Source organism: Glycine soja, chromosome 19, assembly GCF_004193775.1.
Source record: "Glycine soja cultivar W05 chromosome 19, ASM419377v2, whole genome shotgun sequence".
NCBI lineage: Eukaryota > Viridiplantae > Streptophyta > Magnoliopsida > Fabales > Fabaceae > Glycine > Glycine soja.
The window spans coordinates 41,479,847-41,500,019 of record NC_041020.1 but is presented as its reverse complement, the minus strand read 5'-3'; the positions used below and the strand labels follow the sequence as shown (position 1 = coordinate 41,500,019).

General features: G+C 31.5%; 2 protein-coding genes and 1 pseudogene across 7 annotated transcripts; 2 read left to right on the top strand and 1 right to left on the bottom strand.

The window, feature by feature from the left end:
- Nucleotides 1-1,774: 1,774 nt before the first annotated feature.
- On the top strand, nt 1,775-7,555 carry LOC114399284 (preprotein translocase subunit SCY2, chloroplastic-like). 6 transcript variants are annotated; one of them, XM_028361444.1, is made up of 9 exons: nt 1,792-1,946; nt 2,042-2,533; nt 3,084-3,176; nt 3,637-3,716; nt 3,843-3,932; nt 4,332-4,423; nt 5,297-5,380; nt 6,653-6,823; nt 6,913-7,555. In XM_028361444.1, the coding sequence occupies exons 1-4, from the start codon at nt 1,874-1,876 to the stop codon at nt 3,696-3,698; spliced, it is 720 nt and encodes a 239-aa protein (XP_028217245.1). In that variant the 5' UTR covers nt 1,792-1,873; the 3' UTR covers nt 3,699-3,716; nt 3,843-3,932; nt 4,332-4,423; nt 5,297-5,380; nt 6,653-6,823; nt 6,913-7,555. The 6 variants fall into 6 exon arrangements, with proteins under 6 accessions (XP_028217248.1, XP_028217246.1, XP_028217247.1 ...); XM_028361442.1 differs by having other exon boundaries at nt 6,905-7,414; XM_028361445.1 differs by lacking the exon at nt 3,637-3,716 and having other exon boundaries at nt 1,783-1,946; nt 6,905-7,414.
- A 1,540-nt stretch (nt 7,556-9,095) lies between these two features.
- Nucleotides 9,096-9,884, top strand: LOC114398451 (annotated as a pseudogene).
- A 1,347-nt stretch (nt 9,885-11,231) lies between these two features.
- On the bottom strand, nt 11,232-19,640 carry LOC114399700 (basic helix-loop-helix protein A-like). The gene is made up of 7 exons (XM_028361914.1): nt 19,223-19,640; nt 18,627-18,884; nt 15,176-15,272; nt 14,801-14,815; nt 13,815-13,871; nt 13,251-13,695; nt 11,232-12,237 (listed from the first exon to the last, which is right to left on the bottom strand). The coding sequence occupies exons 1-7, from the start codon at nt 19,324-19,326 to the stop codon at nt 11,447-11,449; spliced, it is 1,767 nt and encodes a 588-aa protein (XP_028217715.1). The 5' UTR covers nt 19,327-19,640; the 3' UTR covers nt 11,232-11,446.
- Between the last annotated feature and the right edge of the window lie 533 nt (nt 19,641-20,173).

Below are 20,173 nucleotides of genomic sequence, written 5' to 3'. Positions count from 1 at the left end.
TATGCTCATTCATTGTTATTTGTGTTTGTTAATTCCTCCAGCACTAGGTTGGATCCCACCAAACAACCATAACTTACATTGGATCCCACCAAACAACCATAACTTACATGTCTACTCAATTAACCATCAATTATGCATTATGCATGCATGACAAAGAGCCTTTTTTGCTTAACAACCATTTGGTCACTCAACCAAAAATGCAAAAATGTGTTTTTCACTCAACAAATTTGATTCGCTCCGGAAAAAAAATGAAGAAACAATTCTATATGACCTTTTACCTTGCCATCCAAAGTTATAATTAACTTTTATAATCATAATTATATTATATATGGTAAGTTTTTTGATTTTATAATAACTACTATAAAAGATATAACAATGATATTTTTAAATGTTGACAATATAAATTTTTCACTAATGGAAATTAAAGTCAAACATATATTTGAGATATTACAGGGTAAACTATATTTTTGGTTCCTCTAAAAATTTCAAAGTTCAGTATTAGTTTCTTTTTTTTTTTTCAATTTTTGTCCCATCTAATTTTGAAATATCCATATTTCACTTGAAGTGCTATCGATCTAGATCATTTTTCATCCCAGAATAAAGCACTATCCAAACACACTTTGAAGGATAAAAAAGGGTGTATTTCAAATTTAGATGCACGAAAATTGACAATTTTTTTATAGGGACTAAAAACAACCTTTGAAAATTTTAAAAAGATGAAAAATATATTTTACCTTATTATATCTAAATTTTACTTAGTGAAAAAATAACTAATATGCAACAACTTTATTATATTTAGTTTGTTCTTTTATCTTTTAAAAAAGTCAAATTAGTCTTTTATATTTTTAAAGTGGGACAAATTGATCCTTCCAAAATATTGATCTTTTCAATTACTGGACATGATTTTGAATATTTTTGGTTAATTCAAAATATGAAACTTGTGTCATTAGATTCACTTTTGCAGAAAAACTATGAAATTCAATTGATATTCAAAACCAAAAAAGGATCATAACATATGATGAAAATCACATGAGAAATTAATCACAGGCAACCATAGAAAATTTTTATATTATTTAATTACTTATTTTATTTTCATAGCTGTACAAACTTTACCATTATATATAGTCCATGCATTTTTTAAAAAAAATCTTCCACTTTAGTCATTATCATACTATTTTTAATCCTTATGAGTTTAGGCTATAGGGACTAAAAATGATTAAAAATAATATGTGTGAACTAAAATAGATGATTTTAAGTATAAAGATTAAAAGGTAAAATTTATATAATTATAAGAATCAAATGAATAATTAATTATGAATTCTTTTAAACTTTTTAATTTCCCATTGAAATCACTTTTCACATATTTTTACACCATGTTCATGATTGTTTTTGATTTAAATAGGTGAGTTATATAGTTTTTCTGTATGTGAATATAATGAAACAATTTTTATATTTTGAATTAATTTAAAAAAAGTCGTGTGTCAAAATTGAAAAGATTATTATTTTAGAATAATCATTTTAAATTACTTGAAAATATAAAATACTAAATTAAATATAACATAATCAAAACATGGGTGACTAAAAATTGTATTTTAAGTTTTAACCTAAATATTTCTGTCTTACACTTTTTTCTATACACGTAAAAAAAATTTCCCTTAAAAAATTCAATGTTATAATAAAAGTTGTCCCAATTTTGTCAAAAATATTCCCACGACTCCTACTAAACCAATCATCCCACGCCACGTACCGAGTTGGCACACACATCGTGACATGGTCCAATGAAAATACCCCCAGAGATCGTGTAACTTAGTTCGAGAAACAGAGGATCCAGGCCGCGGACACACTCACTCTCACTGTTCCAAGTCCAACAACCATGGAAGCAACGCGATTCTCCCCTAATCACTTCTATCCACACTGCTTCCTTACCAAACCCAACGCACTCAGAGGTAAGTTTCCTCCTCTTAACGCTAAAGAGAGAAAAAAAAAGAAGAAGCTATTTATACAAAGCATTGTAGCCTCTTATTGAACGTTAATTATGCAGAAAGAAGATACGTAAAATGCATCAACGGAGTTGGAACTAGGGTTTACCTTTTCACAAACCCCGCATTCAACAACGCACCGAACCGGTCTTTGTTTCCGAAGCTGAACCGGACTCTCTCTGTTAGCTTCTCCGACCGGCTCCGAGATGATTATGTGCGCGTCGATGCTCCGAGGAGCAAGGAAGTTGTTCCGGCGACACGCGGCGGCGATGGAGGGGAGGCGATTCTTGCGTCGTCTCCGAGTGCTGACAACTCGGGAACCCTGCAACTGAAACCATTGATGTTCAGGAACAGGTTTCTGAACTTTGCGCGATTGGGTTCTGTGATTAACGGCGCCGCGGAATCGTTTTTCAAGAGCGAGATTCGGAGGAGGCTGTTCGTAACGGCTGTGTTAATTGTGATTAGTCGCGTTGGCTATTTTATTCCTCTTCCGGGGTTTGACAGAAGGTTGATACCGGAAGACTACTTGAGCTTTGTCGCAGGATCATCTGTTGGTAAGTTGCACCATGCGTTGATTTTAACCTCTGTAGCTCTTACAACACATAGCCACGCTTTTTGATTCTCATTGGCAAATGTTAATTGAGTGATATTCGTTTTGAAACTCCTGTGAACCTAAAGGGACCATAATTGGATGCAAGAAAATAAAATGAGGAGAAATATTTGGGTGAATTTGCTAATGGCCCTGAAACTCAAATTTGACATATTTGAACTCAATTTGGGTGTTAGCTCAAGGTAGCTTGTGAGAAGGAAAATTTGGACCATTATGTCAGTGTTTTTGCTATAGAAAGTAGTGGAAGGATGGTAATCACATTCCAAAATTGATTATAGTTGTACATGTATTCCAACATTGATTGTAGATATATATAGAAATCCTAAGATAAGATAAGATATTTACAATTTGAATTTAAGTAAATCCTAAGATAGGATACCTACAATTTAATAACTGAGTTAGGTCAACAGTCCAATATTTTCTGGAGCAATTTTTTGCTTGGATATTTTTCTGAGTTTATACATGTGAACAGTTATTCATGTAGCTTCTGGCAGATGAACTTGGTGACTTCACTGCTGAGCTCAAGCTATCTATTTTCCAGCTTGGGATCAGTCCTCAGATAATCAATCGCGTCCATTATTGTGCAGGTATGCCCCCTTTATTTATTGAGTTGTTAGACAGATATTTGATGCAAAAGTTTACTTTCTGTTACTTTGATGGCCAAAGGATGTTCAACTTCCTTTCATTATATTCGATTTTTAATTCTTTGATAATTTTGCAAGTGTGTTCATAAAAGTATGTGATATATATCAATATATGAAACCAGTTGTGTTCCTCTTTTAAAGCAAAGTAGATCTTTGGAAACATTGCTCTCTGTGCTTTAGATTATGTAAGGAAATAAGTCTTCTGTAAATAAGTATCTTTGAAAGAAGAATTATTTTTCTCCTTATTTTAACTGTGAACCGTGAAGTACTTGGTTGTAAAGACTAAAGAACACTGAGGTTCTCAAATCTCAACCGGATACCCATTTTTCTTGTGTATGGTTGATTTCTTTTTTGATGTTTCAGCCTTTTATGAACTGCATTTATACAAGATATTCATGTGCAGGTACTCTGTCATGTTGTCCCTTCTCTAGTAAACTTACGGAAAGAAGGTCTGGATGGGCATGAGAAGATTAAGAGTTATATGTGGGCCTATCTATTCATCTTGAGCAGTCACCTAATTTCTAGCTAAACATTTTTTTGCTATCTCCCTTTATATTTGATTTAAGAAATTTCAACTAATGAACTATTCACTTGTTCCGCACATTTCAGATGGTGGATGTCATTTGGCTTTGCAATTTTGGAAGCTTTAATAGTGGCTTGTTACTCACTTCCATATTCAATTTATGCTGCCACTTATAGGTAATTTGTATACAAGAATATTTTACTAGCAAGATTTCAATAATCCAACAAATAATTGAACTACCAATGTTATCTTCACAAGTTGATATCATGAGTAAGGTCAAATAGATGATTTTTCATATATTGTAATTTCAACAGATTTCTTTAAAAATAGATGATCTTAATTACTGGTGGACATAGCAGTGTCATTGGCCTTCATTACATTATGACATTTCCTTTTTTTATAAGCACATTATGAAACTGCTATCCTATTTTTTTTTTGTTTTGTTTTATGCTTGATAATATGGTTTTCATTCTATTTGATTGTTGTCATAATTTTACTGAGTAATAAATTTGGCGGAAAATCTCGTCAAATTAATATATATTTTTGTTTTGTTAAAATATTTGCTACTTTTGCAGGGTCAAGCATGTAATGGTGACATCTGTTTTATTGGTTTGTGGTGCAATGACTATTACATGGATATGTGATACCATATCAGAATCTGGATTTGGTATTTTTCTTGCCACATAACTGTTACTTTATCACTTTTGATTTGAGTTGTTGAAGTTAAAATTTAAAAGATAACCAGAGCATATGGTGGGAAATGTTATGGATGAATGTCAACTTTGAATTTGTAAGAACTTATGCAAATGATAAGTGGATGCTCCTCAATTGACTTGTCTTATTTATTAGTTAGGAGTCATATGTAATTTTGAACCATAAAAGATGACAATGAATGACTTTTTACCTATTTGCTTTTGTCGTTTTTCCTATGTTACTTTGCAATTTCATTTTCTATGCTTTTTTATTGACTTTGTCATGCTACATAAGTATGTAATCTACTCTACAATAGAAGGAAGATTCTTTCACTTGGCATCCAATCCCTCTTCTCTGAAAGCCTAGCATTTTGTTTAATACAATTGAATAGGAAGGAGAAAACTGTCTTTCCAAATTAATGGCTTAGATCGACCTCTTTCACCCACTTCCTACTTTTATGTTTTTATTTAATTATATTTACAAATTGCATTTTTAAAGTCATTTTTTATTCAAAATTTGAAATTTAGAGGAGAATTGTCTCAACTTAAATATTTAAATAAAATTTATCTACTGCCTGTGTCAAGGATCTTGTTAGTTTGGTAAAACTGAAAATTGTAGAAATATTGGAAAAACACCTAAATCATAACTAATCTGATAATTTCAGTTTTAGCTGATCTGGTTGACTTCAATGCTATCTCTTTGCCAGTTGCCACACTGCAAAGGGAAGGGAGATGTTGATTATTCCCTATACTTAAGTCAGTTATGTGATTTGAAAGACTCATTAGATGTTGGATGTCTGCTTTAATCATTGAATTCATTCTGCTGTGACTAATAATACCTTCTTCAGGTCAAGGTTCATCTCTAATAATATGCGTGGGAATACTTACGGGATATATGGAGACATTATACAAAATGCTTACTCAGCTTTCAGGTACTTGTCAGGATGCAAATGAAGGCTTTTGAAATTTTACTTCATCTCCCTTCCCTATGTCCTCACTCAAGCTTAAATTTTGACATTAAAGTAACATGTCTGATATCTAGAAAATTGGGTTTTCAGACTCTACTAAAATTTTGACCAGTAGCATGTTTGGTAACAATTGTTTAAGGGATTGGGCACTATTTTATTTGAGAAAATGTTTTTTATTTTCATTTTGTTTTTACTCTTAATTACAAAAAATTTACATTGTTTCGTTTTGTTTCTCGCTTTCAAAAGTTTGTACAGGAAACAGTGAAAATAACTGTTTCTTACATAAATTTTTTAAAAAAGAACATGAAATGAAAGCAAGGGGACATTTTTGTAATTAAAAGTTAAAACAGAACATAAGTAAACAGTCCTTTGTTTTTTTAAAAGCTTTCTCATGAAGCAGACAAAAAATAAGAAATTATTTCTCTAAAATAAGATGAGCTAAACACACTTAATTTTCTTTTGAGATGCATATTCAGTTATTCAATTAATTTTGTTTTGAAGATGACAAATATGTCTCAGACATACTTATACATGCCCAAAAATAAAAGAAAAGGACCATAAAGATGAGGAATGGATAATTTCAGAGGATCGTTGCATTGCCTCCTGATTTGATCGGCATATCAATATGCACAAGATAGCAGTTGAAATATGGAATATGCTTAAATCTGCAATTAGTTTTGCTCGTAGGAGCATGTATACTTAGAAAGTTTGAATAATATATTAATATTACAAGAGTGCATATTAAAAAATTTAATATAAGAGTATTATACAAATTTAAGGTGAAAATATCTAAAACAATAGTATTATGTTATTTATCTCATGCAAGGAGGATTCTTGTAATTATACTTTACATGCAAACTCATTGGTAACACCACATTATCAAGCAAGAAATTCATGCCAGCTGCACTTCCCTGGCTTGAATTGCTTTTTATGTAATTCCACTTTTGGGAGCCCATAACTGGCATGTCACTAGTACTGGTAGTATCTTACTGATTTATAGTTTCTATTCTCATCACCCAAAAAAGAAATAAATGATTTACATTGGGTATAAGGGGATTTAGTTGAACAGTTTTCCTTCTACAAAAAATAATGGAATTGGTTCAAGTGTCTTACTTATATACAGTACTGAAAATTTAAAAGACTTTCTTTAAACATAATACATAAACCATCAAATGCTTTGTTCAACTTCCTAGTCTGTTGTATAGATTCACTTAGTCCTTGGTTTTATTGATCCAGGTTGGTTCCATTATTGAACTCAGAAGATCATATCAAGCATATAATGTGATGCCAAGCTTGAGCAATGCTTTGAGACGATATGGTGTATAACTTTGGGAAAAGCTATGCTGTCACTCCCCTGAGCCAATTTAATTTGAACCTCTGGGATAACTTTGGTCAACGTTGTATGTGGTAAGTAGTATAATTTTTCTGTCCACAGATTTTTTCAATTCTGGTACTGATAATTGATCAGGACTTCCTATTGTCAAAAAGATTTTCAGGAAGTTTGGTTTTTCGGGGACATTACAGATTTACAGTGTCTAAGAATATTGAGGTTAGCTAGTGGTGTGTTGCTAGTGAGGAGGTGGTAAACGCTGCCTGCCGATACATGACAGTAGCTGATTAAGAAGCCTCATCTTCTGGTTTCTATCTCGAAGATATTTGTTTTATGGATTTAGGAAAATATTTATTTAGGTTATAGTTGTAGCTGCAGCAGAAATTTGTACAGGAAATTCTCGTGTTATAGACGTGCTCTGTAATATAAAAACGAGGTGTTTGTATACAGGAGGTACAATGCCTTGATAGCGAGTCGTTATCCCCAAAAAATGGCCTAATGGTAGGCACTGATACACTAACAATGTAACAAGAAGAGATTCACCCTCAGCATTTTAGATTACATTTTCTGTACCCCTTTTTTGCTTTTAGCACCCTTCAACATTTACTTGGAGTTTCAAAAGTATATTCCTGATTTTCAGTGATTTCAGTGATTTTACAATTCTGAAATTCCCAAGTTGTAGAATTAATTTTTTCTTCTTCCCGAACTTGGACCTTCAAAGCTATAATATGCTTTTGGAAGATTGAGTTTTAGAAGCAAAAATAAAAATAAAATAAAAATTGGAACTTGAGAGTTTTAGAATTGTAAAATTATATAGAAATGAAACTTAAATTCTGAATTGAAGTCGGAAAACCCAAAACGTAGATAACAGGCGAAAGGAATTGTAGAATTCAGAAAATCAATGGAGGATGGGAGTAAAAAACCATCATTAATGGAAAATTCTAACTTATGATGGAGCGAGAGCTAAACATAGGATAATGGATGCAATATCATTGCATATATGAGAATGCTGTTTGTTATGGGAGAAATTATATGTTTTGGAGCTATCACATATCCATTCGAATCCTACAAGATTTTTTCATGTAGATATGGAAATGATCAAGGATACTTATTATTTGAAATCTATAATATATAATTTCTGAGGAAAGAATGCGTGACTCATTTTTTTATAGAGTATTCTGAAAAGAAAAATAGTTGAGGTATGCAAAAACCAGGAAATGGGTGTACAATTTTTTAATGTTTTTTAAATTGAATGTTATTTGCCTTACCAATCGTTCACGGAAGCCTATGGGTGCCATACAAGGAAGTTTAATAGTCCACGAAAGCCTTCTGAGTACAATGCAATGGAGTGACTTGTTTCCTTTTCTTCTCTCCTCTCCTCTTAATTAAAATCCCTTTCGTACTTTAAACTAAACAATATATTGAATCACACAGTGTCTGGTTGGGTGGAAAAACAAAGCGAAAAGAAAACACAAATAACAATATTTTTTTGAGTTTTTTATTTTTATTTTTCTATTTAGTTGAAGTGAAAGTAAAAGTAAGAGAGAAAAATTGACTTCCAAAATAAATAAATAAAATATTTTTTTTAACCTTTTGTTTAATTTAAATTTCAATCTCTTTTTTTCCTTCCTTACTTTCCATCCAATCAGCCAAATGGACCCAAGAATCATTTTATATTTAAATAGTGCCATAGATTTTCACTTTATGCAGCAAGAAGAACATAGAGGTGTTGTTAGGTGCACCACTTATATTGCTTATGCATCTAATATAGATAACAAGTTTTTTAAAATGTTCGTTATATGGATCAGGTGATCTGTATAACTCATAAGGATTACATTCATAAATGTTTTAAAAATATGTTTTACGAATTAATTTAAAATTAATGATCCAAACAAGAGTCAAATTTGTGACTTTCGTGTTATTGTACGACACTTAATTATTTGAACTAATAGTTCAATTATATTATTATAAAATAAATAATATTATTATATATAACAGTAAAATTTCTAATGTATATTTAATGCGCATGTAAATTTAAGTATCAATTAATTTAATATAATTTATACAATTAGTTAATTCATATGTTTTTTTTTAATTTTTTAATAAATTAATTTTTTTAAATAGTAAATATTTTTTTATAAAAAAAAATATATGGATTAACTAATTCATATACATTATGGCCAACTCATAGCCGAAGATTGATTAAGCAAAAATCTTCACAATCCGATACCTTGGGCGGCTCCGCCATCTTTCACACCATCTACGACGTCGTAGGATTCATCCTTTACATGCACCAGCAAATACCCTCGTATGTCCTTTTCCTTCATTTCAAAACCCTCAAACACATGGAATTTCAATTTCAATTTCATTCTTCAATTTCGATTTAATTTATGCAGCATGGTGCAGGATATGAGCCTCGAATTTGACGCAATGCATTCGGAGTACAAGCAACTGGTATGTTATAAATTCTTAGTGGAAATTTTGAATTTCAACTTTCAATTCATTATTGTTTATTCGATTTGCACGAACCCTGAATTTGTCATTAACCTCAGGAGATGGAGTTGGGAACTGAGGTGAAGCCATCGTTTCGGAGAAAGCACGTTAGCAAAATGAGGGATATCAAGGTGGGGACCAAGAGATTGGATAAGTTGATGAATTCACTTTTGAATATGCAAACCGCGTTTAAGACCATGATCAGCGAGGTTCCCATCGTAGACGGTGTCGTTTTGGCGCTCGGAGCTAGCCCACTTCGACCTCAGCATATTTATGTCTTGAATTTTTCCTCTGCAAGGTTAATGATGATTTTGCGAGGAGTAAAGCGGCCGACACTTTTCGAGAAAGGTTCCTTACTGATAGTAATTTTATGTTCCTGGATTAAGATGATGTGTGTTTTGTGAGAGGAAGGAGTGTTGGAGGTTGTGTTTCGTGTTTTCTTTAACAGTCAATTCGGACATTGATATCAAAGGATGCTGGCTCTGTGACCTATCCTGGGACTTATTCACTTTTTTTCTTCTTCTAGTTGATACACATTAAGGTCCTGTTTGCTCGATAAGCACTTTAGATAAGAATATATAAGACGGTAAAATAAAATGAGTTTCTTTCATAAGTTAAAATCAACTTATGTATTTCAGCTTTATACCTGAGAGAAGAACTTACTATAAGTTGATTTTAACTTAGGGAAGAAGATCAATTTATATTTTCTTTTTCTTTTTTTATAAGTATTTATGTATAAGTTTATTTAAACAGAGTATGAAGATTAAATACTCAAATTGGTCCTCTAAAGATACATGAGTCTTAAAGATGATCCTTCAAAATTTTGGACTTTTCTAGTGTGAAATAAGCATCAATTTGGGACCAAATTGTTGTTCAAAGACCGTTTGAGGAGCTAAATTGATATTCGTTTAAAATTGGGGGATCAGATTGATGTCCAAAATCTTTGTTGGATCAACTTGATGTGCCATGTATTTTTTAAGGACCAATTTGAGTATATACTCTTAATTTGAATGAATTTTCTTTATGTTATCTCCTAATATTTTTAAATGCTTTGTTCTATAATAATGCCACTGTTATACTTTAACTGCTTTTGTGTAGGTCCTATCAAATTGTTTGTGTTAATCAAGGCCCCTTCTTCTTTCAATCAGCCTATGCATTTTCCTCCTAAACGTGACTTTAGGTATAACAGAAAGGTAAATAGGCTACGAGGACATGTTGAATTTATTATTGTCTTTTAGAATGTTGATGGTTTCTGTTTGCAATTATAGGGAATGTAACATGCTTCATCGTCTAAATTACATATAATAAATAAAGTGAAATAAGTAACTCTTTACATAAATAAAATATTATTCTTAAATATGAACATATAAAAATAACTCACATTAAAAATATACAGTAATCAGTCACATTTTATTTTGAGTAGTAACAAAGTTCAAAATATATCTAAAGCTCTCCACAATTTCAATAATTTATTTTTTGTGTTCAAAAAACAATACTTTTAATGAAATAATAATCCCAATAAATAAAATAAGAGTTCAATTGAAACACTTGCACCTTCACTTCAGATTTACAATTTTGATCATGTCTTCAAAAATTTGGTTCAAGTCCTGCAATCCTTCAACCATTCTTCCTAAGACTTCATTTGACTAAACGTTAGCAAATCACTAATTTTATTTCAATTCTAAGTTTGTCTCCTCAAAATATTTCCTCAAATCTAATCTTTGATTCTTGTTTATGTCTTTGAAATTCATTAACTCACCTAAGTCAAACAACGGCGCCAATTTTAAATTTTAATTATATTTCAACTTATTTTAAGTATAATTTTTTGCTTACATAGTATTATTTATTTGATCACCAATTAAATATTCAATACAACAAACATCGCACATAGTCAATGTTTATGAAACTTTCCTTACAAGAATATTGTCTCACAACATAATTATCCCAGTCGTACGTGAAACTATGTTTATTACATGCAGAGGTCGAGACTAATTAATTAAGGAGGACATTCATGGGTATGACACACCACCCCCCACCCTCCATGCAAAGTTCATGATATATATATTATTACATGCATGATCAATTCAAGTTCCTAGTTGACCAAATGAATTAAATATTTACACAAATTTATTCAATTAACTAACAAACACACCTTTCATGTTTGGCACAGCCGTCTCACCTTAATTAATTAAAGTCCAAACGCATGGTTAAAAGTGATCATTGGAACAAAGTGTGTATGGCTCATGATGTGGTATAATCTGGTTAAGGGCATTTTTCACTTCAACAACACTAGCCTTTTTCCCGTTACCATTTTCCTTCACCTTGGCCCTCATCTCCGCCACAAACACTCCATCATCCTTAACCCAAGACTGCACCATCATCACTTCCACCCCTAACTCCCTCAACATTGTCATCACATCCAGCAACAACCTTTCCCTATGCACACACTCCACCTCCAACAGCGCCTCGCTCTCTATGATCGAAACCTCCACCTCCCTCACTCTCCTCTTCCCCCGGAGGCGCTCACGCGCTTCGAGACTCTCAATCTTCTCTCTTAACTGTTTGATGTAGTGGATGGTATCTTCCAGAATGGACTCCTTGTCCATCCTCATCATGAAAGGTACCATCGAACGTAGAATGAGAAACCTCTCATTCAACTTCTCCCTTCTGCGGCGCTCCGCCATCACGTGATTAGTCTCGTATGACGAAGCTCCCGTGCCCTTGAGCCGGTTGGCGTGCAAGTAAGGGACGTTGAACAAAATGTACTTGAGGAGCCCCTGCGAGGTGCCATCGGCCACCGTCTCGTGGAAATAGTGGTGGTGGTTGTCAGTGTCGGATTTCCATTTGTTGAAAGCTGATTGGAAGGAGTCAGTGGGGTGGTTGACGGAGGGTGAATCCGGCCACCACCTGCTGGAGTTCTTTTTAAGGATGCTGGACACTGTTTGAGAGTAGTGGGTGTCTGTGTCGCCTTGTGCTAGATTTTCTGTGGGAGGATGTGCTGCAAAACAAAATATACTAAGCCATGAATAAATTAAGGGAAAATATGATGAATCTTCAATGCTAATAGACTCTTAAGAGAGCAAGAAACAGAAGATATGGAGAAATATAAATATCATAAATGATATAATGTGATGAGAAGAGATAAAAAAAACAAAAAAAAAAAGTTGTTGATGTATGAATGTGTCATACTCTTAAGGGTTTTTCTAAAGTGAAATTAAAGTAGAAATTGATATTCTTATTGGAAATATTTTTAAGTAGGCACGAACTTAACATCTCATATTTAGGCACATAAAAGATATTGTTTAATATAACTCAATGTACTAAATTTAAACATAAAATATAACTTATTTTATAAATTAATGAACTCACTTTAAAGGAGTTTTTACACTATTTACCACAGATATTTAATAAAAAACAGATATTGAAAGAGTTTAATTTTAATATTTTGTTAAAATAAAGACTTTTACAATGTCAATATCACTCAAGATTAATCACTTTTATTATTATTTTTAAAGTAATTATTATAAAAATTAAAAAAATTAAATTATATGATAATTTATGATTAAACGAGAGAGTAAGAAATATTTATGCTGTCTATCTATATCTATTGAGTTTGATAAAGAAATGGTATGTTAAGAAATGAAGTTCTTAATTTTCTTAAAAAATTAAGAAAATACTATTTTCTAATAATATCTTAATTTATTCATAACTAATTTTCAAATATTTTAATAGAAGTTTTCTCTCACAAACATATCATTTTATCATATGTATCAACTTATCCCAATAATATTTTTATTAAGAAATATACATTATCTTAAGAAATAATTAAATAAGGAAAATATTAAACATATACCCTCATTTTTTGGAGTACTATGAGTGGAAGGAAGATAGATAGATCGAGAGAGAGAGAAAATAAATAAATGTGAGAAATTTAATAAGAAATGAAGAAAAAAATAGAAAGAAAAGTGGGAAGAAAATGAATAAATAGTGTAGCATAGTTTAATTAATTACCTGGAGCTGGTGGTCGTTGAAGTTGAAGGAGCTCCAACCCTGCAGCACACAGTGCCATTGACTCCTCTTTGGGGAAGGAATCCAAGTGATTGGAGCCATCTCCAGGTGATCCGACCCCGAATTCCTCCAACTGGTGGTCCAGCTCCATTAGCTCGCTCGGTATGAAACTGTTACTGTTAGGGTCTGCTAATAATTCTGCTTCGGTATTATTATTATTATTATTCAATATAATAGCTTCTCCTTTATCAACAATGTTCATGTCGTTTTGGATGAGAACATTATTGGCGGTGGCGGCAGCAGTGACAGGAACAATAACAAGAGGGTATGAAGAAGTGAGATTGGAGGTGGAGTGCTCTGACAGTGCAGGCTTTGCCGTGGGAGGAGGAGGCTGCTGATCTATGAAGAAGCTCTTTATGTGTTGGATGAAATTTAGGTCTTCTTCGATCTAGTTTATTAATTGATGAAGAAACACGTATTAAATTGAGGACATTATTTGTTCAACAAAAACAGCACATGAATATTAATATTAGTACGAGGGATTCTTTGCTTGTTAATTAGTATTACCTTATCGGTTGTGCCCAACTCAACGACGCCCTCCAACACAGGAATACACACCACTGTCTGCAATTTGCATGGCAAAAACGTATAAATTATAACTGAATGTCATATGTTTTAAGTTGTACTATATTATTCAGTTTTGATATTTCTTAAATAAAAATTTCATTTGACAATTCATATGCTTTTAGTCGGGTCGACTTAATGGAAAGACAGATATGTGATGTGAAGTCATTGCTGTAGAGTGCTAAAATATATTAATTTACTGATGTTATTTTTTAAAATTAAACAATATTAATTACTTAATAAATAATATTAGTTTCTTAAAAGTAACTAAATATTTTTTATTAGAAAAGGCTGCATTTCGCTTCCATTCTCTTATGAGATTTTCTCTTTTGGTATAAATTGGCATCTTTTAATTCTCTCAACTCATTAATCACATTTTCGTTCTTTTATTTATACATCTCATTTTCTTTTTCATTCATATATGTATTGCATTATCATCATACAGTACTTATACTTCTTTTTTTCCTATTATGTAAAAGTTTGCATCTTATAGTTTAACATTAAATAAATTTTATTATTAATTGTAATATAATTATTAACTTTGAATCTCTAAAATTTTAAGAGAAAAAATAAAACAAAATTATAAAAAAATTAGCAAATATTTTCATTAGTTTAAAAATATGTGTTACGTACAATTAAATTATATATCAAATATTTGTTATAAAGAGACCAAGATAAATAAATAATTTTTAAGAAACAATTTTTTCTGTTATTGTTTTTGTTCTAGCTCCTTTTGTTATTATTTTTTGTTATGGAAGCTTTATATGTCAGATTCTCTGTATGTTAAAACCATGGATTTTTTATGTTATTATTCATCTCTTTCCTTTTACTTTGATGAATTCCACTTTACTAGTCAAAAAGTCTTTTCAAGAAACAAAAATGTATTAAGATATGCCTAGGACAAATGGACAAGTTGGAAAAAATTTCACCTGTATATGAGCACTCTGGCCGCGCGTGGAAGATTTTGCCGTCATTGAAAGAGAGAAGAGAAGCTAGTTAGTAAGTGAAGCTTCATGCATGGAAAATTTTTCCAATTTTAAATAACTATGGTAGTACAGAAAACGTTCGGGAGAATTTGAAAAGCAACTTTTAAGTGGTGAAAAATCAATTATATAGTTAGATGTCTTTTTTTTTTTTTTTTCTGAATCTATAGTTAGATATCTTGTATTGCAATCATACAGGGTTGGAAGAAGGATATATTGCTTTTTATGCTTCTTCTGTTCTGTGTCTCTGCAGTGCCTGGGAATTGTGCCCAAAAGTCAAGGATAAAGTGTGAATTACTACTGTATTTGTTAATTAAGTACCTTGGCAAGAATAGCTCTTGAAAAAGTTTTGCTGTCTACTTCGTTTGCACCACTGAGCCATAAATGCTGCCTCCTGGCATATGCTGTTCCGGGCAACCTTATAGTACATCAATCAGTTATAAGTCATTAATTTAACACATGCTTTATTAAGAAATTAGAAATATCTAATATAGTGTATTTAATTTTAATATTTCCTTAACCTGTGTGCTGGGGTTTTAGTTCACAAAACTGATTTAATTTTACACATACTGATATTATTTGCACATAAATTTTTTCATCATTCTTATATCACTAGTTTTAAGTATTAACTAAAACAAGAGAATTGAACCATTCAATACACATTCTTAATTTAAAGAATGTAACATGCATGTCAGTATAAAAATAATTTCCCTTTTATCCAATCACACCTTAGTTCAGTCTAAAGATAAAGATTTGGGTGAAAAGAAGCTACAGATACATTCATCACCTAAAGCTGTTTTATTAATTATCATCTAAACTTGGAGGCCCAATGTATAATTTCCCAAATGAAAAGAGTAGTGTGAAAACTATTAACTATTAAGAGAGAGTGAGGGAGATAAAATTGTGATTGAAAAGTTTAAAGTAGAACTAAAGAATTGACTACCACAGAGAGAAAGTTCATAGTAGTTGGATATGAGGTTATATTTCAACGCGAAATTTAACAGTTAGTTGGATCACTTCAGACAGAAAATCAAACATAGCCTTCTATATGTTGAAATATAGAACACCTCTAGTAATACATGAAAAAGTTAGATTGCATGTGCACCAAACCCTTGGAGCATGCATGAAGGGTTCACTGGTGGATCAGGTGCACATTTTTCATTTGGGGGAAATGAGGTTATAGTTATAACACTTTGTTTGGAACGGTTGATTAGGAAAAGACAAACTGTAGGGAGAGAAGCAACAACAGTCGAGACATAAATTGCATATTTGGGGCCACACAAAAATTGCCCCTTCCCAAATTTGTGAAGGAAGTGGCTTTTTCTGTTGAAACATCTTGTCCTTTTCTATAAACCTTGGTATTTCGTCAAAACAAATAGGGAAGCCGTGAAAAGGACGAGTGGTGGTTCCTTGAACAGTGTGGTCATGCTGTGCAGTGACAATCATGCATGTGTGGTGAGGGTTACTGTTCAAGGAACTAGAACGTGGTACGGAGTTGCAAAATAGTTCGAAGCCAAGAATGTCCCCACACAGCAACATGCATGGTGAACGAATGATGCAAAGATATGAAATTAAACAAGGATGAAGAGGGTGTGTGAGGTTTAGATGAGGGTGACTTGTTTCTTTTCTTTTTTGATTTGCGAGTGAAGGCCAGGGAAAAATAGTGATGATGACGAGGCTAACAAAGTAGATGAGGACTGTTCCCTTTCTTACCATTTCTTCTTTGTTTGATATATATATATAGACACACACACACGATGAACTTAGCTTTACCCAAGGTTTCTTTTGTTATTATTTTTTTTAATATTTTAGTTTGCAAAAAGATATTTGTGATGGATTTTAATTAATGTTTAAGGTATGATTATTTCAAGGTACTTGCCCAATTTTTTATGGACCCTAATTGGTTTTATTTCCTTGAGATAGCGACTATAAATTTTAATTCTTGAAAATCTGTTATTTATCTTGAAAAATCGATTATTATGACTTGGAAGACTCGATATGATTTTGAGCTTCAAAACAATCAAAGAGGTTTAATTTGTTTTGAAATGATGTATATGTTAGCACAACTGGCTTTTGCAGCTGCTATACAAGTTCTGCCTTTCTGTTTCACTGGGAGTAACTATATCTTTTCTTTTCTAAGGGAAGTGCCAGCTGAAGTCTCGAGTATCGAAAAAAAAATTTAAACAACTGTGTCTGTCTCTGCCTTTATAATCTCGAGCTGTTATTGACATTTGTTTTATGGGGGTCTTCGTAAGATTGAGCGTATCAACTATAGCAATTCCCTTTTTCAATTGGCTTTAACTAAAGTTAGGGCTAAACAAGCAACAACAGTCTCTCTCTCCCTTTATAATTCACCGGGGGTGACTTTATTTTCAGTGGAAAAGAAAATAAAGCAAGAAGAAAGAAAAAAATAATGTTTGCTTCGAATGCTTCAAAGTTCAAATCATCATTGCAAATTTCTTTCTAGCTTTAACTAAAGTTCTCAAGTTGATCCTCCACCGACTTATATGAATTAAATTTAGATTGAATTTTAAAAATATAAAGTTGAAATTTTTCAAAAAGTATTTAAAATTAAAAGAATGATTAAAATAATGGGTACCAAGTTTTTGTTTTTTTGGAGTAAATCCCGCAATTAGTTTCCGAGATATAAGTCTGTGTTAAAAAAATATCGTTCATTTTAATTCATTTTTATTTCGTGAAAGAAAAATAAACATTAAAGCGAATGATATTTTATAAAATTAGGCACAAGTGAAGGGTTTTTAAATCTTTAAGATTAGAATGATTGACTCATAAAATCAGAAGGATCAATTGGAGGTTTATTTGTTATATTTTAGAAGAGAACATAAGATCAGTTACCCATGAAAAAAACTTTAATATATAATATGTGTGCGTATGAATTTGACGTTAACTAATTTATGTATATAACAATTGAGTTTCAAGCAAAAAATATGAAATTTTGATTTTAAAAAATAAATTGAGAAGTAATTATGTTAATAATTTCTTTAAAAATGCAGAAGAAGTGTTTTATAACAAAAAAACCATGCATGATAATGAGGAAGATAATATAATAAAAAATTATTAGATCACTCTGAAAAGTGAGATTTCATTTTTAATATATACAATTTGAGAGTCTTTCAAAAAAATTCAATTATCAATCAAGTGTTTTTTTTTATATAAATACAATAAAAACTATTTCACTTTAAAAATTGAGGATTTTATATTTTTCAACGCTTAAGTCTCATATCCCGAAAAAGAAAATAAGAAGTATAATAAAAAGTTACTTCTTCCCCAAAAGTAGAAACTCAATTTTCTTACAAACACAACCTCTTCATTGATACCATCATTATTTGATCGAGTGGCAAGAGATGAGGGCGTTTGAAAAAAAAAATTGAAGGAAAAAAGTCATTAGACACCAAAATGAATTTATATGACAAAAGAGAAAAATATTAATAAGATTGATGATGAGATATGATATGAAGAAAAAAAATTAAGATTATTGATGAGATGATTAATATTTAAGGGTATTAAGACATAAGAACTGTACTTTACATGATCTATCTGATGAAAAATGAAAAAAAGAAAAAGAAAAAGAAATCTCTCTTTGATACAAAGAATGATCCATGGACAGTGTTGAAGGGTTGAAGTATAATAAAAAAGTAGTGTTGAAGGGTTGATAGTAATGAAAAGAGAAAGGAAATAAATGAAATAATTTTCAAAGTAAAGGGAAATTAAGAAAAGTAAAAATGTAAGATTGGACTTGGAGTTGACTTACCCGATACCAAGATGAAAGGAGAAAGAGACACACAACAAATAGAACCATTCGGATTCAGTTAGATCCTCAGGCGACAAAGCAGCACATGGCCTTCGTGTTTGCGTGTTTATTGTCTCCTCAGCAGACAAAGATTCATATAACTCCCTTAGTTGCTCGCTTCTTTGCAGAGACGCTTCCTCAGTGCTTACCTCCATTGCTTGCACTGTCTTCCGTGTCTTAATTGCTCCGTTGTAGTATCCATCACCCCAAGTCAATATCCTATTAATTATTAATAATCAAATATATATCAATCCACTTCAAACTCATTAATCATCATCAATTAATGTCACATACATACAAGACTTAGATTAGTTATGACAAATAAACTTGATCCCATAGAATTTTTTTAGTTTCTCAAATAAATATATATATCTTTTTTTAAAGACATTGAAACATAATTAAATACTATCAGAGACAACTAGTCTCTTCTGTTATACACAACTTTGTTGCTAGTTGATCTCATAGATATATAAATTGTGTAACTAAACCCAGTTAAGAAATATGGGTGTTAATTCGAGGAAGCAACTAACTAATTAACAACAAACGTTTATACGTACCCTTGTTGTGGACAAAGTTGCCAGAAGAGGCTGTAAGTCCACTGAACTGATTGCACTGATGCCCGCAACATGGTGTGAAGCCTGCTATTTGGCGGCGTAGCCATTGTTCGTTCCCAGCAAGGTTTTCCACTAGCAGGTCCTTTGTCCTTGTTGTTTATCTTCTCATAAGAAGCACAAATGAGAGAAAATTTGGCTTTGGGGTTTCCTAAATAAGGGAATAGGCGATGATGGATAGGGGTTTGTCGCTATCGATGAGATGAAAACCAAACTATATTTAACACCTGCAACAACATTAGGAGAGCAACGAAGGCGATCTAATTTAATTAAAGAGAAGAGAATAAAACGTAAATTAATTACACACTTCCCATACCAATGCGTTAAAATAGTGAAAGTTCACACATGAGCTAAAGTAGACAATTTTTCGTACGCATGTGGTGGAGCTTAATTAACAATATAGTAGACTTGAGGTTCAAATATTATTAGAAGAAGGGTCTAAGCTACATGTGAGCATAATTTATAAATTTCTTCTTTTCTTGACTCATCAAAACATTTTTTAAGGATAAAACCGTGAAGGATTACGAGAGATAAAATGAATAATATTCAAATGCAATGAGTCTAATTAATAATGGAGCATGAACTTCAGACCGAAAAACTAAAATGTTAAAATTTAATCATTTAAATTTTAAAACTATATAATTAGTTTTTTTTATAATGAATTAAAATTTTATTTTCTATTTAACGAGAGTAGTGAATTTTTTTTTCTCATTATTGAAATCTGATGAGTTAGTATTTTGAATTTTATTAAATTTCATAAATTTATAAGATTAATATACTCTTAAAATTAAATTATTTTATAAATTATGCCTAATATTTTCATGTAAAGCAAAATCTAATTAAGTTAATCATTATTAACCAAATATACATGAATGTCTAGAGTTAATTATTCTTGAT